At 37.6% G+C, this 21,046-nt stretch overlaps 1 protein-coding gene across 1 annotated transcript; it reads left to right on the forward strand.

Moving 5' to 3' along the window:
- The first annotated feature begins 267 nt into the window (after window positions 1–267).
- On the forward strand, window positions 268–16,452 carry CCT2 (chaperonin containing TCP1 subunit 2). Its single transcript, XM_006058383.4, has 16 exons — window positions 268–423; window positions 1,138–1,212; window positions 1,318–1,383; window positions 2,118–2,229; window positions 3,045–3,121; window positions 3,251–3,363; window positions 4,173–4,375; window positions 5,940–6,040; window positions 6,263–6,390; window positions 6,724–6,827; window positions 9,359–9,478; window positions 9,855–9,983; window positions 10,171–10,274; window positions 10,571–10,670; window positions 11,506–11,647; window positions 16,173–16,452. Exons 1-16 carry the CDS (start codon window positions 421–423, stop codon window positions 16,201–16,203), a joined length of 1,608 nt encoding a protein of 535 aa, XP_006058445.1. The 5' UTR covers window positions 268–420; the 3' UTR covers window positions 16,204–16,452.
- Window positions 16,453–21,046: the final 4,594 nt, after the last annotated feature.

The following is a 21,046-nucleotide window of genomic DNA, read 5'->3' on the forward strand; positions in this document are numbered from 1 at the left end:
ACTTTAAGGCAACATTTTTTTAAAGGTTAAATTTAGAAGAAAACCTGCGAGAAAAAAACTCCGTTGCTATGGCAACACCCCACAGCGCAACTTCTTTCCCATCTTTGCGGGTTCTACTCTCAAACTTCTGGGCCGCAGGCAAGATGTCCAGCCCCGCCCTTCCTGTTTTCTAGTAGGTGCCCACGCAGAAAGCAAGGCCCCAGTCAAGGCCCCGCCTCTCCAGTGTGACGGGCAGTCTTTCCGACGCTCAAAATGCTGCCCCCTCCCATCCCCCGTGAGGGCGGTGCCGGGACGTGAAGCGCGCCTGTCGAGGCTCCGCCCCTTGCGGCAGAGCGTGTGGCGTCACTTCCGGCCTCTCGTCCCTCCGGTCGCGGGCGCGAGCTGTGAGGGGATAGCGTGTGTGCCTAACTCCTCGGAACCATGGTGAGTCTCGCCCCATAGTCCCTGCCCGAGACCTCCCGTCCCCCGCCGCCCTCTGCTGTCCCCCGCCGTCCGCTGCCCCATCTGTATCCCAGCATCGCTGTGCCTGTACCCTGGGTCCGCTGCACATGGCGCAGGCCGCGGCGTGCGGTCTGCGCCGGGCCCTCGGGTGAGGCCCTCCCTGTGAGCTAGAAGGAAGGGTGGGCCTGAAGGCTGGCATTTGTTCTGACTCGGTCTCTGGATAGGCCCAGAACCTCGAAACCTAGGACTAACCCTAAGCTAAGAAATTTCTAGTGCACCGGGCGGGTCAGCGCGCTGGGCCCCTCCCTCCCTCTCAGGGCGGAGCTTGGAGCGGCCCGAGGGCGGTGATGGAAACGAGGCTGTCGCGTTCCCCCTCCTCCTGGCGGCATCCTTATTTTTAGTTTAAAATCATTTTTGCGGTCTTTGGTCCTGCCATTCTTAGAGTCCGTGTCTTCGGTGTAGAATTTTTTTCGCGGAGCGCTTAAGATGTCCAAAAAAGGAATGTCACCTAAGTCGCTCCCTTCGCTTTAAATAAATGACTGCCTAATCATGGAGTGCTTCATTTGTTTAAAAAGGAACATTCTTCTTTAAATTCATGTTCTTTTAGGTATCTACTTCTAAGTCTAGTGAAACTCATCTAAGTATGTATGTTAAAGAATACTGGTATTCAGACTGATGATTGGTTTTCAATTTTAGGCGTCCCTTTCCCTTGCACCTGTTAATATCTTCAAGGCTGGAGCTGATGAAGAGAGAGCAGAGACAGCTCGCCTGGTAAGCCTTTTTCCTCGTTCTTACAAAGATAGAAGAGTGCTTTTTTGTTTGTTTTACGATTTTAAGACTGAAGTTTATTTTGGTCATCTCTGATTTTTATTGCAGTCTTCTTTTATTGGTGCCATTGCTATTGGAGACTTGGTAAAGAGCACGTTGGGACCCAAGGGCATGGTAAGAAAAACAGGGAATTTTGGTATTTTACTGTCGTTTTAGAGCCCTTGGGAATACAAAAACTTGTGGGTGCTTTTTCATATTTAAACCTTAACTGTTAATTATAAAAATTCACACATAGGTACATTCTCCTTACTGAAAATCAAGACCGTACCCCTAGGACTAAGGTCTCCTTCTGATCACTATCCCCAATGCCACTCCCTTCCCCAGTGATAACCACTGATATCCTTTGGATATAAATCTAACGGCTGTCTTTATGTGGATGTACAGGTATCTTATGAATTATAAGATATTAGTTTATATATTCTCCTCATGACGTTGTTTTGTCTCATCAAAGATAGGATTGATGTGTACTTTTTCTGTAGCTTCGGTTTTTTTAGGTTTTTTTTTTTCAGTATAACTAGATATACTCCCTCTGCTCTGTCAAATACTCTTCTGCATCTTGCTTATTTTATCATTTGTATTTATTATTGTATTGTGAGGTACACTTAGTTTTTCTCTTACAGTATTCAAACAGCCTTGTTAATGTCTTGCTCGTCTAGTGTCTCTAGGACTGAAGAAGGGTAGGACATCAAGGCTTGCTTCGGGAGTGGGTATATACAGTGAAACAGTTTGGAGTCTGCCATATAACCCTTCAGAGTATTTACACATTAGCAATCTGAGATTACTGATTAATCCATGCATCATTCCAGATGTACTTCCATCTTAACCTGAAGCAAATATGTTCCTTTTAGGACAAAATACTGTTAAGCAGTGGACGAGATGCATCTCTTATGGTAACCAACGATGGTGCAACTATTTTAAAAAACATTGGTGTGGACAACCCAGCTGCTAAAGTTTTAGTTGGTGAGTCTTAGGATGGCATTTGTTAACATTTGGAAACAGTTTTTAAACAGACTGTGTTGACTGACTGTCCTTTTGATTAATTGATGTCTATTTTTTTATTGATAATTATCATTATTAAAATACAGACTCCTAGATGTGGTACATATACATGATGGAATATTACTCAACCATAAAAAAGAATGAAATAATGCCATTTGCAGCAACATGGATGAGCCTAGAGCTTATCAAACTAAGTGAAGTAGGTTAGAGAAGGAAAAATACCATATGATATCATTTATTTGTGGAATATGACAGAAATGAACATATTTATGAAATAAGAACAGACTTAGATACACAGACAAACTTGTGGTTGCCAGGAGGGAAGGGAGAGGTGAAAGAAGGAAGGATTGGGAGTTTGGGATTAGCAGATGCAAACTATATTGTATATGGAATGGATAAACAATAAGGCCCTAATGTATAGCCCAGGGAACTGTATTTAGTATCCTGTGATAAGCTGTAATTGAAAATAATGTGAAAAAGAATATATGTACAACTGAATCACTTTGTTGTATAATAAAAATTAACATTTTAAGTCAACTATACTTGAGCAAAATTTTTTAAAGAGTCTTGGAGTGTGATGTACTTACTGATAGTGAAACTACTGTATTTCAGACTGAAGAGTTCCAAAGAATTTGTTAGGTGAGGACACCTAGATAAGTAATATTTAGACTGGTAGTGAGTATGTTTGGAGAATTAGATGAGGTACCAAGAAGTACTAATAATTTAAAAAGCAGAATCACATACAAGTGAGTTATTAACTAGCTTTTTCCTGGTAGATATGTCAAGGGTTCAAGATGATGAAGTTGGTGATGGCACTACATCTGTTACTGTTCTCGCAGCAGAATTGCTAAGGGTAAGAATATCTGAGTAACTTCATCTCGCTGGATATTTTTTCCTACTCTGGTATGAGTGTCATAAGTAATCAGATTCTTTTCTTATTACGAATTTGCTATTGACGTGTGTTTCCACTATTTATTAATAGGAAGCAGAATCCTTAATTGCAAAAAAGATTCATCCACAGACCATTATTGCCGGTTGGAGAGAAGCCACAAAGGCAGCAAGACAGGCTCTATTGAATTCTGCAGTCGACCATGGGTTGGTATACCACAGTACTACTGTATTAAACATTTAATATTCTTTTCAAAATGTACTTAGTTCAGGAAGTCTAGAGAGCAGTGGAAAGCACACATGGACATGGTTCTGTTACCTCATCCTGCCTCAACAGCAACCAGAAAAGCCCCACATTACCCACCAGAGGTAGTCACTAAAGTTAAAATTTGGGGTTCTGGCTTTTTGCATATATAATCACAATAAAGTAGTACTATATAGAAGATTTTTTAGCCTCTTTAACCTAGTTGAATAGCAAGCACAATTTTTAGGTGTTGGTGTACTTTATTAATTTTAGTAGAGGTATATGCATTTGATTATGTTACTGCTGTAATTTACTTATCTGTAATTGGAGATTTTGAGTTTTGACAATTTTTTATTTTATAATGTTGTGACAAAGTCGTTACTTAAAAAAGTAGTATAATTTCTGGGTCCTTTGTTTGTTTACCTTACAAGTAGTTCTCTAGAAAAAGATCATTAATTTACAGATCCACTGGCTGTATAACTGTCTCTTTCCCCGTGTTCCTGAAATTTTTGTTTGCTTGTGTCTCTGCTTTGGTAGCTTGCCAGTTTGGTGGGGAAAATAGTATTAGTTTGTTTGTATTTCTTGATTACTGATAAGGTTTAATTTTTTTCTGTGACTAAAGAACCCTGACTGGTTGAGGTAACAGTATCTATTGGCAAACACTATTTGGATAAATTTTGGAAAAGTAAAACAAAGTTGATAACTTTGGAGAAGCATTTTAAGACCTGACATGAATTTTTTTCTTGGTTTTTTTTTTTGGTTTGTATTTTAGTTCCGATGAGGTTAAGTTCCGTCAAGATTTAATGAACATTGCAGGAACAACACTATCCTCAAAACTTCTTACTCATCATAAAGACCACTTTACTAAGTTAGCTGTGGAAGCTGTTCTCAGACTAAAAGGCTCTGGTAACCTGGAGGCAATTCATGTCATCAAAAAGCTAGGAGGAAGTCTGGCAGATTCCTATTTAGATGAAGGTATGTATATATTGTATATGGGAAAAGACGTGTTGACTAGATGTTGAAAGCTAAATACTGAGTGAATCCTTGACTTTAAGGGAACAAATCATGTTGCAATGATTTTTGTAATCTTAATCCACTTGTTATATTGACAGTGTACTTGACCTACTCATACTATCCCAGCATTTCTTTGATAACCTCTAGGTTTTAGTTTATACTATGAAGTAAGTTACAGTTTCTAATAAAGAGACTTAGTTTTTTTCTACTTAAAGTCAGCTATTGTCAAATGGTATTTTTTCTAGGATTGAAAGTGTTCTCTAGGAAGGGTCTGGTTAGGTCATGTTGGTTGACAGATGTTGAAGACACAGTTTCTGGTGTTCTTGAGGAGTGATAAATGTCTTAGTATTTTTATGCTATGTCCTTAATAACAGTATGTTTTTTTCTTACAGTATGTTCACAGTACATTTACTTCACAAAGGGACCTGTAGACAGTGTAGGCATTCTATAGAGAAGGGGGAAAAAAGGAATAATTATGCTTTATAGTGTCTGCTTTACTAGTCAGTAATTTGGAGTGTGGGTTTAGTTGCAGAAATTCATGTTGTCTGTCTTTCACAGGTGTAACAATTCTGAAAATACTCTATAGGTTGAATTTGTAGGCAAGGGCTGTATAGCATTTTTAATAGAGTTTGGTGGTAGAGAAAGAATTAAGGCAAGAACAGTGACCATTGAATGTCTGCTCTGAGCCAGGCATTCTACTGGAATAGTACTCAAAATCTCATTTCTTTATCATGATGTTGATCCATTGAATGAGAATTAAGTTCAGCTGAATAGAGCAGAAAACCCAAGGTGTGATAAATGAGTTAAAAGATAAAAGATGTATCTAAAGGAAGCAATTAAGCACAAGTATATTCAATTCGTATGAATACAGTTAACACAGTATTCAATTCGTATGATCATTTCAGGCCCCTTAGCTACTAATGACATCTCTGCTACGGTTGATTTTCCTGTTTATAGATGAGTAGTTAGGGTTGGAAATTTGGTCCAAGCTTGTATACATAGCCCATAAGCAGCATGAGCATGAGGGGGACAGGTTTGTCTGACTGCTTTCCATGGTGTTTCATGTTAATCACAGCCTCAGTTTTTTAAAAAGTTCAGTAGTCTCTATCTGAATCTTAAGAGCTTGTTTTGTTTTGGTTTTAAGCTAATGAAAGTGGATTAATAACTTTGCATTGCAACTCACACACCTGCAAACATAATATGTATCTGAGATAAAAGATTCAAAAATAACTTTTTTTTAATTAGCCCATTTTTATTGAAGTATATAAGTTGTACCAAAAAAAATGGTCTGTTTACTTTTCATATTTCTACTGTGCCTCATGTTCTCTTTTTTCCATGTTATTTTTTAAATGATCTGCTAAGTTAATTTTTATGGTCACTGGTGTGGAATGCAATTTAGGTTCTAGGAGCTTGATGAATTGGACTAGAAATGGCATTCTTTGAAAGAGTAATTTGATAAAGCATATTACTTTAAAAGATTCATTGATACAGCCTTGAAGTATTTAATAAAATTCTGTTTTAACAGGCTTTCTGTTGGATAAAAAAATTGGTGTAAATCAACCAAAACGAATTGAAAATGCTAAAATTCTTATTGCAAATACTGGTATGGATACAGACAAAATTAAGGTACATTAACTACATTTCCTGGATTTCTGATTGTTCACTGCTGTAAACTTGGGTTGGGAATCAGTTGTACTTGATATATATATATATATATATGAGTGTATTTATATTGTATGTGTGTGTTCACAGTGCACACGGTTTTGTTGTATTTACATTAAAAAGTTTTAAGTATGCTGTGAAACTTAAGGAAAGTGATGCTATTTTTTATGCTTCCCTTTGTTTTAGATATTTGGTTCCCGGGTGAGAGTTGATTCTACAGCAAAGGTTGCTGAAATAGAACACGCAGAAAAGGAAAAAATGAAGGAGAAAGTTGAACGTATTCTTAAGCATGGGATAAATTGCTTTATTAACAGGTCTGTTTGTATTTGTGCTAACAATATAATGATCCAAGAAAGGGCCTTGTTTTTCTGGAATGATTTAGGAAAATTCTTACAGAGTTTAGTTGTTTGTTATTTAGGAAGTGGTTTTTTCCCCAAAATATAAATAAGATGGTACAGCAAGGCATTTGCCTTACTAAATCATTTAATATGCTTTATGAAACCTTTTCTCTATCAATGATAGCAGTTTTCTGATTTGCCTTTCTTTGCTGGCGAGGTAAAAATGTTTTCATGTTTTTCTTAGTCTAATGTATTTTATCTTGTGAAGTAACAATTTTGAACAATGTTTTTTCATATTTTTATTTATAGGCAACTAATTTATAATTATCCTGAACAACTCTTTGGTGCTGCTGGTGTTATGGCTATTGAGCATGCAGATTTTGCAGGCGTGGAACGCCTCGCTCTTGTCACAGGTATGGAAAAAATACATTAACTTCTAACAAATAGTCACTCTTGGATTTATTGAGAATTAGTGTATGTAACTCATTTCTAAAAGTAAAAAGAAAGTACTTCGTACCTGAAAAGGTTACCTTAAAGTGCCCTTAAGGTGCCTAGAATCTAAACAGCTATTCGGAATCTTTGATATCTTTAGTCACATTCATTTTTAACATATCAAATGCCAGCCTCACTGTAGGTTTAGATTTATTTTTGCTGTGTTGTTTTAAAGGTACTGTATCTTTTTCTCACAAACACGCAGGACCACTGTTCTAAACATAGTCTAAATAAACTGAAGCTTAAAAAAAGGAGTCTTGAGTTTTACTTAGTTTATTCATTTAATTCTAGTGCTGAGTGAGTAGTATTCACTTTGTGCCTGGTGTGGTACTCTCTGTTCACTCTATGTGCCTGGTGAATAGTACTCTGTTGAACATTTAACTATATGCCAGACAGTGGGTCAAATACTTAAACATTGTTTTTGTTAATTTTTTAAAATTTATGAAAGTAATAAATGTTGAATAAGTGTGACACAGTCCCGGAGTGTATGATGAAAAGTTGGTTTACTCCAGTATCGTTCAATACAGGTATGGGTTTTATAGTCACAGTGTAGACTAAAAAGTGCATTTACAGATATGTCTACATCAAAATGACATACAGTGCAGTTATTCACTTTTTTAGTGGTGGTAACTGCTAAGTAGCCCTTGAAAACTAAGTATAACAACATTTATCCTGTTTCAAGAGCTTGACAATGTATAGGTTGAAAAGTTGGTTTGTGATCTGGCAGTGAGAATTCCAAGAATGGGGTTTAGATGTAAAGCCACTAGGAATACCACATTCAGTTTGGAACTGCTATTTGTATTAGACGAAATTATACTAAGTAGATGGTAGGATTGGACTTATTTCAAAATAACGTCTTAAGCCATTTTCAATAATTTGAGAAGCATAGTCTTCTGACCTAAAAAGAAACATTTTACTTGGAGGTGGGTTTACTTCCTTTAGAAGTTATTGCATATTTGATACTTAAGGTGATAAATCTTATGATGTTCATATTTAATTACTTCCTTAATGCAACAAAATTAAAGATATAAGAAATGTGAATGATAGCACATTCATAGTATAAGTTATTATCACAAGGACTTTGATAATGTGAAATTGCCACATACATTCAGAAGATTTACTGCTTCAAGCACACCAGCTGTTTGGCTGTGAAGTAGACTCCATGGTGGCTCCCATCCTTAGTAAACTCATCTGTTGTCAAGATGTGTGAAATTGGGTCTTACATATGGTCTTTAAATATTTTTTAAGCAGGTGTACATGAGTGAGTTAGTGTAGGATCAGCGAAAATTCTCAAAAGCCACATTGGTCTCAGTTGGGGCATATGATATCCCAAACATCTATTGTGTCTCACGCCTAGAACCCAGAGCTGTCTCTGGAATTTGCCAACCAAAAATAGGAGCTTCAGCTATACGAGTGAGTATAAATTAGTAGAGTTGGGAAGACCAGAGTCCTTTTTATAAAGTTAATTGTACAGTAGAAATAAAGCATGAATTATTTAGCCAATTTATCGGTAAGGTGTAGGAAAAGGGGTTGGGTTGATGATTGAGGGTATCTTATTAAGAGAGTAGAGAGCTAGAGAAAAGTGTTTTGTTTGATTTATTTATTTTATTGGCTACCTCACGCAGCAAGTGAAATTTTAGTTCCCAGACCGTGAATTGAACCCATGCCCCCTTAAGTGGAAGCACAGAGTCTTCATCACTGGATCACCAGGGAAGTCTGAGAAAAGGATTTTAAAATGGAAACCTAACTTTATCTTAATTAAGAACCAGGAAAGGAAATGTTTATAGCATGGAAGGTGAAGGGAAGATAGGAATAAAGGGAAGACCTAAGGAAGAAAATGAATTTGCTTTTTTGCCTTCTCATTAAGTTTGCTCTGGGAAATCCTCAGTATACATTTCCCTCTTCTCTAGGCCTTATATTACAGGAGCTTTCTGACACTTCAGTTATTGTAATAATTCAAAGATACCAAGTGCTCACTATTTGAAGCAGTTCCTAATATCAGTGCACCTGTTGATATAATAAGATTAGCCAAATATTTTCATGTTTGGTGATACTAGATCATAGAATACTAGTCTTCTAGACTGAATTCAGAAGAAAGTCTGAATTTGTTGATAAATTCAGCCTTAAAGGTAAATGTCAAAATCTCAGTTAAGGTGGAATTATATAACATGCATAGAGGAAGCCAGATTGCTTGTATTTGAATTTCAGTTTCATATTTGTTTGAACTGTGTAACTTTAGATGAAAACGAAACATTTCCTTGCCTCAGTTTTACCATTTCTAAATGGAGTGATAAATGAAGCCTGTCTTCTTAATAATTTAGTTTGTATAAAGTGCTTCAGAGTGCTTGGTATATAGTAAGCAGTCAATATGTTTTCTGTTCATTTTTGCTTGTAAGAAAGCGGAAATTTCAAACCTATTGTGCATTTAATTAATGAATATTTTTGTTCATAGGTGGTGAAATTGCCTCTACCTTTGATCATCCAGAACTAGTGAAGCTTGGAAGTTGCAAACTTATTGAGGAGGTCATGATTGGAGAAGACAAACTCATTCACTTTTCCGGGGTAGCCCTTGGTGAGTGCTTATGTAGATTCTGGTTTAGGTTCCTAAACCTTTTGTTTAGGCTCTGTTGAAGTGAAAGGAACAGTTACTACAGTTACTAGAATAGAATATGTCTTAATTCTTAAAAAACATGGTGTATGCTAATTTCAGTCTCTTGAGGGCAGCCTGTTAACCTTGTCTTTGTGAGCAATGCATATTCAATATAATTGTTTCAGATAATTTAGAACTGCTAGGAATGTGGATTGTTAGCAAGGAGAATGTGCAGCAATAAAAGACATACCAGCTTTCAAAACCACATAATAGAACCTAAATAATAGAAGGCAAATTTTTATGTTTTACAACTTGAGTTCATTGTGACATGAGAACATTATTTTCTTTTTAATTTTAGGTGAGGCTTGCACCATTGTTCTGCGTGGTGCCACTCAGCAAATTTTAGATGAAGCAGAAAGATCTTTGCATGATGCTCTTTGTGTTCTTGCCCAGACTGTGAAAGATTCTAGAACAGTTTATGGAGGAGGTAAGCATTTGAAAAATATTGAACATGTTTTATTTATTGAAGTGTAGTAGTGGCTTTTGACTTTTAATGCTTCTTACTTTGTATTGCCTGTGCACTTAATTTTTAATAGATCTTAAAGGAAGTCTTATTTAGTGTCTTGGAGGCAACTGAGTGTAATGATTTATGTTCTTGGAATTTTAATCTGTAGGCTGTTCTGAGATGCTGATGGCTCATGCCGTGACACAGCTTGCCAGTAGAACACCAGGCAAAGAAGCTGTTGCAATGGAGTCTTACGCTAAAGCACTGAGAATGGTAAGTTAATGAAAAAGGGAGCCCTGAATTTAAATTTTGTAGGTATTGATGGTTTTTAAATGAATACAGTCTTTTATCTTGGACAGAAAATGTTTCCTTTCTTGGCTTTAAGAAAAGAATAGTTCACACTGCCTAAGTTTGATTTTGGAGTTTATAAACCTCTTCATGAGCAGTAATTAAGAGGAAACAGATTTTACATTATTTCTAAATGTACAGTTTTAGAAAGCTTTTCTTCTAGTTGGTAAATGAACTCTGTTGGTAGAGTAGATAGTTACCATGTCCTCTTCACTTTGTAGTTGCCAACCATCATAGCTGACAATGCGGGCTATGACAGTGCAGACCTGGTGGCACAGCTCCGAGCTGCCCATAGTGAAGGCAAAACAACTGCTGGACTGGGTAAGAAAGTGATTGGGATCTTGTGGGGGTTCTTAAGAGTAGCTCTTTACCAAGTTCTTTTTTTTTAATGTGAATTTTCATAACAACCATGTAAAAGATTCCTGTGACCCTTGCCTTCATAACCATTACGTTGTTATTTAGTTGCTATGTTGTATCTGACTCTTTTTGACCCTATGGACTGTAGCTCATTAGGCTCCTCTGTCCATGGGATTTCCTAGGCAAGAAGACTGGAGTGGGTTGCCATTCTCTTCTCCAGGGGATCTTCCAACCCATGGATCAAACCCATGTCTCCTGCATTGGCAGGCAAATTCTTTACTACTGAGCCACCAGGGGGAAAGTGGCCTAAAAAAGACTTACTTCAGATTGAAAATTTTCCCAATTAAATGGTCTAGGACATAAAAGGAATATTTTTAAGGGTAGTTAATCCTGTCACTGGACAAAAGAGAGTTAATGAATAATGATCTTACAGAAGATGAAGGGAGAGTCTAATAAGAAAAATAGATGATTTAAATTCTCCTTCAGTTCTTTAGATTCCATGGTGTAGTCAGTGATGAACAAATTTTCTTCAGTTTTATAGGTGATGTGTTGCATATAAATTTTCTATTATTTGACAGTTACCCTTCATTAATACAGATAATCAGTAGTTGATCTTTTAATTTTAAAAGGTTTTCCTTGAGTGATAATCTGATGAGAATACTCTAATTAAATTGAATAGTTGGCTTTGTAATTTTATTTTTTTTACAAGTCAGGTTTAATTTTATTAATGTGTTCCATTATTAGATATGTTTTGATATTTCAGTTAAGACTAGTTGTTTATCTAGTGAATATTTCTCAGATATGAAGGAAGGTACCATTGGAGATATGTCGATACTGGGTATAACAGAAAGTTTCCAGGTGAAGCGACAAGTTCTTTTAAGTGCAGCTGAAGCAGCAGAGGTGATTCTGCGTGTGGACAACATCATCAAGGCAGCACCAAGGTATTGTAACACTTTAAAAACCATCTCTTAGGAAAAATTAACAAGGAAACAACAGCTGTATTTTTGTTAATTGTAGTTGATGGTAAGTGGAGCCATTTTGTCTAGATAGCAGTATTTTGCCGGTTACTTAAAATACATGATCACAACTCTTAGATTTAAACCAGAAAAGCTTAGTGGGGAGAAGGATATGGGTAACACAGGGTAGCCCTCAAGATTGAAAGGGCACAAAAGAGCGGGCTTCAGAAAGTCTAAAACCAGAGAGCATATAGGTAGGGAGGTAGTAGTAAGAAATGATGTCTGTTTACCAGGATGAGTTGGCTCCAGTCATTTTATGTCTGGGTATACTTGTGTGTGTGTGTGTGTATATATATATATATGTATATATATATATATATATATATATATTCTTCAGCACATAATGTGCAGAGTTCCTTACATGTTCCTATTCCAGTTCAGTCTGACTGGAATGTGTCCTATTCCAGTTCATGTCTGACTCTTTGCGACCCCATGGACTGCAGCATGCCAGGCTTCCCTGTCCATCACCAACTCCTGGAGCTTGCTCAAACTCATGTCCATCGAGTTGGTGATGCCGTCCAACCATCTTTTCCTCTGTCGTCCCCTTCTGGCTTCAGTCTTTCCCAGCATCAGGGTCTTTTTCGATGAGTCAGTTCTTCACGTCACGTGGCCAAAGTATTGGAGTTTTCAGCTTTAGCATCAGTCCTTCTGATGAATATTCAGGATTGATTTCCTTTAGGATTGACTGGTTTGATCTTGCAGTCCAAAGGACTCTGAAAAGCCTTCTCTAGTACCACAGTTCAGAAGCATCAATTCTTCTGCGCTCAGATTTCTTTAAAGTCCAACTCTCACATACATACATGACTACTGGAAAAACCATAGCTTTGACTAGACAGACCTTTGTCAGTCAAGTAATGTTTCTGTTCTTTAAGATGCTGTCTAGGTTGTTCATAGCTTTTCTTCCAAGGAGCAAGCATCATAGCAAGCGTCTTTTAATTTCATGGCTGCAGTCACCATCTGCAGTGATTTCGGAACCCAAGAAAATAAGTCGGTCACTGTTTCCATTATTTCCCCATCCTATTCCAATACCATTGTTTTGGCCGTTACTTAACGAGATTGTAGTTCCCCAGTCGGGGATTGAACCCAAGCCTCCTGCAGTGGAAATGCAGAGTCTTAACCACTGGACTGCCAGGGAAATCCCTCCAGCAGCTTTTCTCAGATGAAACTCATTCACGAAAAAATGACTAGGTGGCCAGAAAAATCTTAGCATTAGAAGATTCAGTTAATAATTTTAATTAATTAAATTAACTGCTTGTAGCTAATTAGTTACCAAAACCATTAATTTTTCTTATTAGTGGGAAGTTCAGGGAGATGGGAGGGGATGGTGGCTTGGACCGGCAGATAGAGGTAAAGGTGGTAAGGAGGAATTGATAATAAATCTATTTTAGGTGGTAGAGTCAGCAGGATTTGATGATGGGTTGGATATAAGGTCTGTGAGTAAAGGGAATTGATAATTCAAGGGTGGGCTTTTGAGGGGGCAGTCTTAAAGATTTTTATTCAAAGCTCCTTAATAACTGCCACATTTCTCCAATACATTAAGCATATTCCCACTTCATGGGAAGTGGGGGGAAATTCTAAATTTTGTCAGAAATATCTCAGTTATGTTTTAACATGACAGTATTAAACATTTTTAGTTCAGAAATAAAACATGTAAATTCCCAGCAACTAAAATAACAGTAACAAAACAATACTGGGCCACGTCATTCAAGGTTTTTGTTGTGGAAAATAGAAGTTTCTCTTAACTGAGGTGGAGGAAGGCTTTGGGAGGAAAGATGGGGGTTGTCAGCTTTGGACATTTGAGATAATAACCTTTAAGAAAGCAATTAGTTCGATCATTGAGCCTGTAATTTAGGGAAGAAATTCAACTATCGTTGAAGTTTTAGGAGTTGTCAGCCTGTATGTGGTAGTATAGAAGGTCACACTACGGAGTTCCCAAAAGAGGGAATGTAGCTAGAGAAGGGAAAGGGTTGTTTTTTTTTTTTTTAAAGGACTGAGTGCTTGAAATTCTAGTAATAAGTTTGAATTAGAACAGCCGTCAAGGGTCAGTAAGAAGGATTTTATTAAACTGGATAATGGATACATGAGGATTCATTGTACAGTTTCTACTTTTATATACTTTTGAAGTTTCCCATAATTCAAAAGTCTAAGGTTGGGTTGGGGGAGTGCCCCTGGTAGGAGGAATGTGTGTAGCAGCCAGGTAACGTATTTGGGGAGGAGGAGCGATGAGCTCCCAAGATGATGCAAATAGGTCAAGTAAGGACTGAAAATTGATCTTAAAAATTGGATTTAGCCACAGAGGTTGTTGGTGTTCTTAATGAGCAGTTTCAGTGGGATAGAGAGGGCAAAAGCTTGAAGTAAATTCGATAGAGTCTGGGGAAAGCGGAATTGGAGGAATTGTATGTAGTCTGCTTTTTCAGGGAATGTTACTGTGAATGAGAGCAGAGAAGTGCGATGGTAGTTAGAGGAGGTGTGGTCATTTCTGTGAAAATTAAGTGTGTTCATCTGGGAGCAGTTTCATGGAGAGGAAGTGATGGATGCAGAAGAGGGGCGCAGTCCGCCTGCAGCTGCTGTTGGACCTAGGGAGCAAGAGGAGGAACGGGAGGAAGTAGGAATGTTACTAGGAAATGATGTCCCCCATGGACGAAGTTCTTCGTGCCCCTGCAGCACTCCTTCCATTGGATTTCTCTTATGAATGGCAGCTGTCCTCTTACTGTTAGAGGAAGGAAAGAGTAGAAAATAGTGATTTGGATGTGGACAGAAAAGTTAAAATGATACTCAGATCTCCCACTGTGGTGAGTGGAAAGGACTGGGCTTCAAAATCTAGATTCTCTCTACTTCTAGTACTGGGAGAATAGGGTAATGAGGAGCACTCATATTTTGAAATGGAAAGTTAACAAGGGAAGGAAAAGTTGACAAAATTTTCTTGGAAGCAGTGCCAACAAAGATGGGTAAATACTGCTACATTTTTTATTGTCTTCAAGTAGAATGATAGCAAAGGGAAACAGTTCTATAGGTAAAATTTTCTGACTTGGGGGCAAGGTCGCATAGCTGCCTCAGAAGTTTTTGTAATAACTTGGCTCCCTCAACCACATTTGAAATATAAACTATAGTACCTTGTTTGAGCTGGTATCACTGTTTTTGAAGTTTCAGATCAGATCAGATCAGTCGCTCAATCGTGTCCGACTCTTTGCGACCCCATGAATCGCAGCACACCAGGCCTCCCTGTCCATCACCAACTCCCGGAGTTCACTCAGACTCACGTCCATCGAGTCAGTCATGCCATCCAGCCATCTCATCCTCTGTCGTCCCCTTCTCCTCCTGCCCCCAATCCCTCCCAGCATCAGACTCTTTTCCAGTGAGTCAACTCTTCTCATGAGGTGGCCAAAGTAGTGGAGTTTCAGCTTTAGCATCATTCCTTCCAAAGAAATCCCAGGGCTGATCTCCTTCAGAATGGACTGGTTGCATCTCCTTGCAGTCCAAGGGACTCTCAAGAGTCTTCTCCAACACCACAGTTCAAAAGCATCAATTCTTCAGTGCTCAGCCTTCTTCACAGTCCAACTCTCACATCCATACATGACCACAAAAATATTAGACAGTCTGAGTAATTTTCAGTAAAGAAATATGAATTTTTTAAAACTTGGTTGTGCTTCCCAAACATACTGGACTGTGGATTTCTCTTCATACTCATTATTAATCTCCAGGGAGTGTTTTGTGACAGATGCTTTGACAACTTTTTCTTTATTGACATCCTTTGGTCATACTCCCGTAAGTTGGAGGGTTTATCTCTATATGATCCTAATATGTTTTAGTCTGGATCTGTTTTTATGCTTTTTCGCTTCTCTTAACTGTTGTGCTTGCCTCATGAAGCAGTGTTTCACAGTCATGAAGTAAAAAAATTTCACTAGTACCTCTACCATGCCCCCTTCCTGATTCACTGTATGGTTACCAGAGAATAAAAGTTTAACATTAAAGATGTGGGAGGTACTGTTGACATACTTGAGTGAATTACCTAAGTCCATCACCAACTTTTTGTTTTCATTCATTTAGAATAGTGACCCAGAAGTTTTAATTTAGAAACCCCAAAGACTTGTCATTTTACAACTTCTGACTGAGAGAACCATCTTTGACTCATTTTGTAAAATTAACTAGCATAAGCTAAAAACATGAACTAACCATTTTCTAGAAAGTATATATTTGGTAAGTAGGTTGTTTGGGTGAGAAGCTGAGAACTGCTGAGTACCTACCTGCAACCTGCACACTGCAGATTTTTCCTGTTCTCTTAACAATACAATAATTAAGGGATGTTAACTGTGAGATAGAAACATCCTTTTTACACATTTAAAATTGGTTTTAATAAAAGTAGTACTCTAGCTGCGTTTGTATTTAATATAGACCTTCAGTTACAGTCATGCTTTTCATTTTCACTATTGCCCTATTTTAATTCTTACAGGAAGCGTGTCCCTGATCACCACCCCTGTTAAGCATTCCCGTATGCTGTTGAGCTCTGGACCAGTTCATAGTAAAGTTGTGTTTGAAAGACTTTGACTTCCTGAAAGAAGAATATAGAATTGAAGTTTATCTGTGGCTGTTATGTCCTTAAATTTGGACATTTAACTGACCTTCTATTTTAACATGGGTCTAATTTATTTGCTGTTTCATTTCTATAAAATTCAGTTGATTTAAGAGTTCATTCCTCATACTGTGCATCAAAATAAAAATTTGAACAATTACTTAGTTCTTAACTGACTTAGTGATTTGTACCTGATTTACTCTAAATGGGAGTGAATGATTATATTTGGAGTGTAGAGTTGTTCTAGTTTAATTAATGATTGATATTACATATTTATGAAAAAATTATTTTGATTAATGTAAGGCCAAGTGAGATATTATAAACTTTATCATTTGATTCTTAATCATACATTTTCCAGTTGACCATTTTGTTTTGTGAAAGAAACATATCTTAATTTTGTGTAGTCTACATACTCTCTCAAACACAGGAAAAAATTTATGGTGGTTTCTGTTACTTCAAGTGTGAAAGAGTTACATTTTAAATGTTGGCTGCTGCAAGCTTCTTCAAATTACATCTGGTAATTTTATAGGGCGTGGATATGGTTAGCATATCCATATGTCAGCATTGTTGATTGTTTTGCTAGGGTTTCTTGGGTTTTTTTTTTTTTTTTTTTTGGTAAATGCATTCTAGATAGATTGTAAGTACGTGCAGAATTTGATGGTTTAAAGGTGAATTTAGATTTGGAGGTTAATTCAGCAAAGTGTGCAAGAAATGAAACAAGAGCCCAGTAGTAGTCTTACATTGGGTACCTCTGCTAGAATTCTGGAGAGATGTTTTACTCACATAGAGGATCAAAAGGGTTTTCAGAGAAATACTGATAAACCAGCCTGTTTTGTTCTTGTCCAAAAATTTGTCTCAGCATTTTAGCACTACTTTGTAGAAGCTATTACAACTGGAAAATTTTGGGTTTTATTGTGATACTAACTTATGTCCTCCAAAATTCACATAAAGGAGACACTTCTGAGATCATCAAAGAGATTTACACAGGTTTTTACTTTTTTCACTTTTAGAAACAATAATACATTTGCTGTGTCATTTTTAAAATACTTTGTCACACATCATAACATCATTTTTCATCCCACAACTCAGATAGGTGAAGCAGTTGAGCATATCATGGCCTAGAAAACGTGCAGAGGTTTCCATGCAAGAGGTAGGTGGATAAACATATATCCTGAGGGACCAGGTAGCTTGGAGTAGGATTTTAATCTACACTGTATTTGGGCTTATTTTTTCCAAAGTTCCTAAAAAGACAGTAAGTGTTAAGAGGTAGAAATATAAGAGCTTAATTGTATATTCAAGAATACACCCATGTTTCTTTCCCTCTTTGATTCATATCCTTTGAAGACCTTACAGATTTTTTCATCATTGGCCTAGACTATCCCAAGTTCATGAATTAATGAAGTTTTTACGTTTCAGAGGTAAAGTACCAACTTAGGCCCCTCTAATTCCTGTAAGAGTTTTAGGATAGAGTTTCTTTTAACTCAGAAACAGTTATAGAAACAATTTTTCAGTTTTCACAAGACTTTTGTGACATGGAGAGTTTTGGAATGTATGTTAAAACTAACTGCATAGAAATTAAGTGCTTAGGATTTTAAAGTCCATTTTAGTAGCCTTCTGTTTTTCTTTGAAGAAGAATAATATTTGTGCTGGGTATTTTACTCAAGTCAGAATCCATTCTTTGCCTGCTTGGAGGCCATGGGGCTTATTACCCTTGCTGGCTGCCTTATAATTCCCTGTAGTCTGGTCTTATATCGCCTAATTCAGGAGGCACTGGTGGGGAACGGGAGTTGGTATTTTCTTCCTGTTTTTGCTCTTTTTCTCTGGAATTGGTTGCAACCCTGGAGACCTGCCACTAGATAGCTTACTGGGAAGCTCCTCTTTTCGTGGCTCTCAGCTCTTCCTGCATTTTGGTAACATATCTGTTCCCTGTTCATTGGGCCATATGGGTGGGGACAGCTGCTGCTGTTACTTAATGCTGAATACAATTACTTGTGTTACCCTAACATGCATTTTCTTGTCAGGACTCTGAGGCATAAAAGTCAATAGAATACTTTGTATAAAATCCTTTACTGAAGTCTGCCTTGTTTTGTGCGTACTCTAGTGTTTTAGAACACCGTTAAAACAGAAATGTAAAGAGCACTTCACCTTTTAATCATAGTAGTATTATAGAACATTTTTTGATTCTCTATGAATAAAGATTTCACATTTTAAAAATTTGAGCAGTACATAACACCTTTCAAAGAGGTATTGACAAAACTATATGAATTAACTTACCCAGGACCCTGAGGATAGTGCTTTGTAAGTGTCTGTGTGTTTCCCTGTCTTGTGGCCTAGGTGCGTGGCAAAATCTCCAAAATTCAGTGATAGAACTACCGAGCACTGTGGGTTCAAAGCCAGGTATCACCTGCTTCGTGTTCTCAGAAGTGGACGGACCAGAATGGAGGGGAAAGCACCCTTTAAAATAGCATTAGTATTCTTTCTAAGGTCGTGAGATTACAAGGGGTATGTGTGTGTATTTTTTTTTTTTTACAGTGACAAAAGCCAGTAAATTGTCTAGCAGACACATACCCATGTCTTCAGTCTCATGTCTTTTGCTCTCATGATAGGAATGGGATTAGTGCCAAGGGAAAGTCTCACATTTTCATGTATTTTAATGATTTTGCAAATTATAGAATAACAGAGAGCAGGGTATATTCATTTAGAATCTTAAAAAAATGAATCCTTGGTAATTATACCTGTGTTTTCCTATGTAGGTAAAGCAGAAGTGTTTGATCACATTGCAGTAGTATTTCTTACATTCAAGACCAGAGATACTATTCGTTGAAAATTTACTGAGAAAGTTTTTGTTGTTGTTGTTTTGCTATTTATGGTTTATTCCTTTAAACACGGAGTTACACTGGTTGTAGGGTAAAAGTGTCGAGCAGCCATGATACGACAGTAAAACAGCATATTAAGTAAACATTAGCCATAACCTGCCACACACTGTTCAGTGTACTTCACACACAGTAATTTGTTTAAACTTGACAGTGCCCCAAGAGGCAGAAACTTACCATTTTACTGACTAGAAAACAGGCCCACAGAAAAGTAAGTGACCAGTAAATGACCAGAGTAGGATTTGATCTCAGGTAGTTTGAAGGGATGTGCTCTTAACCATATTACAACTTGTGGCTTCCTTATTAGGAGGGGGAGTGAGTGAGTGAGTGAAAGTCTCTCAGTCATGTCTGACTCTCTGCGACCCTATGGGCCATACAGTCCGTGAAATTCTCCAGGTCAGAATACTGGAGTGGGTATCCTTTCCCTTCTCCATGGGATCTTCCAACCCAGGGATTGAACCCAGATCTCACATTGCAGGCAGATTCTTGATGTCTGAGCCACCAGGGAAGCCCCTAGGAGGGGGTAGAGAAGGTCAAAAGAAAGTCATAGCTATTATTAAGGATGAGCTGTGATGCCGCTCAGAAGGCAGTCTTCTGGCAGAACATTTCTAGTATCAGCTGAGTATAGTTTAATGGCAGTCATTAGGAATGAGTAAATAGACTAAATTCTAGCTTTCTGGTAGAAATCTGGACTCATTGCTAAAGGGGTTAAGTATTTGACAGTTTAGTGATTAAAAGGATGCTTTGGCCATCTAATCAATGGGTTGCAGATACTCTACAGACTGGAAGGTGGTGATAGGAAGAGATTATGTGAAACCATGAAACTTCCTCAGGTTTAGCAAGAAATATTTGTGGAAGGAAAACAGGAAAATAGTCTTCTGTCTAATGTCGTCTTAGAACTGAACTTTGCTGGGTTAAGATGCTTTTAGGGAGAGCGTACTTTCTAAAAGCTAACATTTTCAATGTTTTAGTTAAGATGACACTTTCCTGAAAGAGTTCAAGGACAAAAGGGATTGTGTTATTAAACTACCCATTGACAGCAGTTTCTGTAAAGTTGACATATTCATGGGGAGAATAAAAGGTCATAATTAACATATTAATACTTCAAAGAAATAGCAGCTTGAATACCTAGGTTTATACATGGACCACCAAAAGATTCTATACAAAAACAAATCAGGGAAGGCAGAGAGGCTGAGGCTGAAGAGGCAGACATTTCCTATATGTACACTACAACCTGTAATTCCAATTTCCAAATGTTTATTTCAAGCTAACAGATTTTTCACAACTTTTTACCTAATATGATTCTGGAAATGCAGTCCCTGCATGCAAAGGGATTTAATTCAACCCTGGTTCACTACTGTTAAGTAAACAGTAGGATTCTGTTCCACTGAGGCAACCAGTTACACCTTGGCTTGATATTAATGAGACCACCCTGCCAAAGAGGTTCTATTTTCTAGATGACTTTCAGCCAGTGACAGTAAACAGGTGGGAGTGGACCTTTGGTCAAATCTTTACAAGGAAAATGAGTGAAATCAGCATGAACCACAGTCAAGTTCAAAGTGACAGCTGGACTCCACCAGGAGGCATTCTCCAAGCAGGGGTGTCAGCAGCCATTGAATTGCAGGGGAAAAGCTTCATCTCCAGCCTTTGCAACAGTAAAGAGTTTCTGTGAATCTGACTAGGTAGGCATGTCGTTTTTAAATAACCTGAATATTTTAACATGAATATTTTCATGCCATTTATGGTCATTCATAGTATGAAAATACACCCGGCAGAGGACTGGAGAGAGGCCACCTAAATTGTTAGATGAGTCCTGTAACTTACACCTGATTTGAGAAGTGCATGAGCCTCACGACCAGCCAGTTCTAGAGACTTGGGGAG

The sequence above is a fragment of the Bubalus bubalis genome, chromosome 4, assembly GCF_019923935.1.
Source record: "Bubalus bubalis isolate 160015118507 breed Murrah chromosome 4, NDDB_SH_1, whole genome shotgun sequence".
NCBI lineage: Eukaryota > Metazoa > Chordata > Mammalia > Artiodactyla > Bovidae > Bubalus > Bubalus bubalis.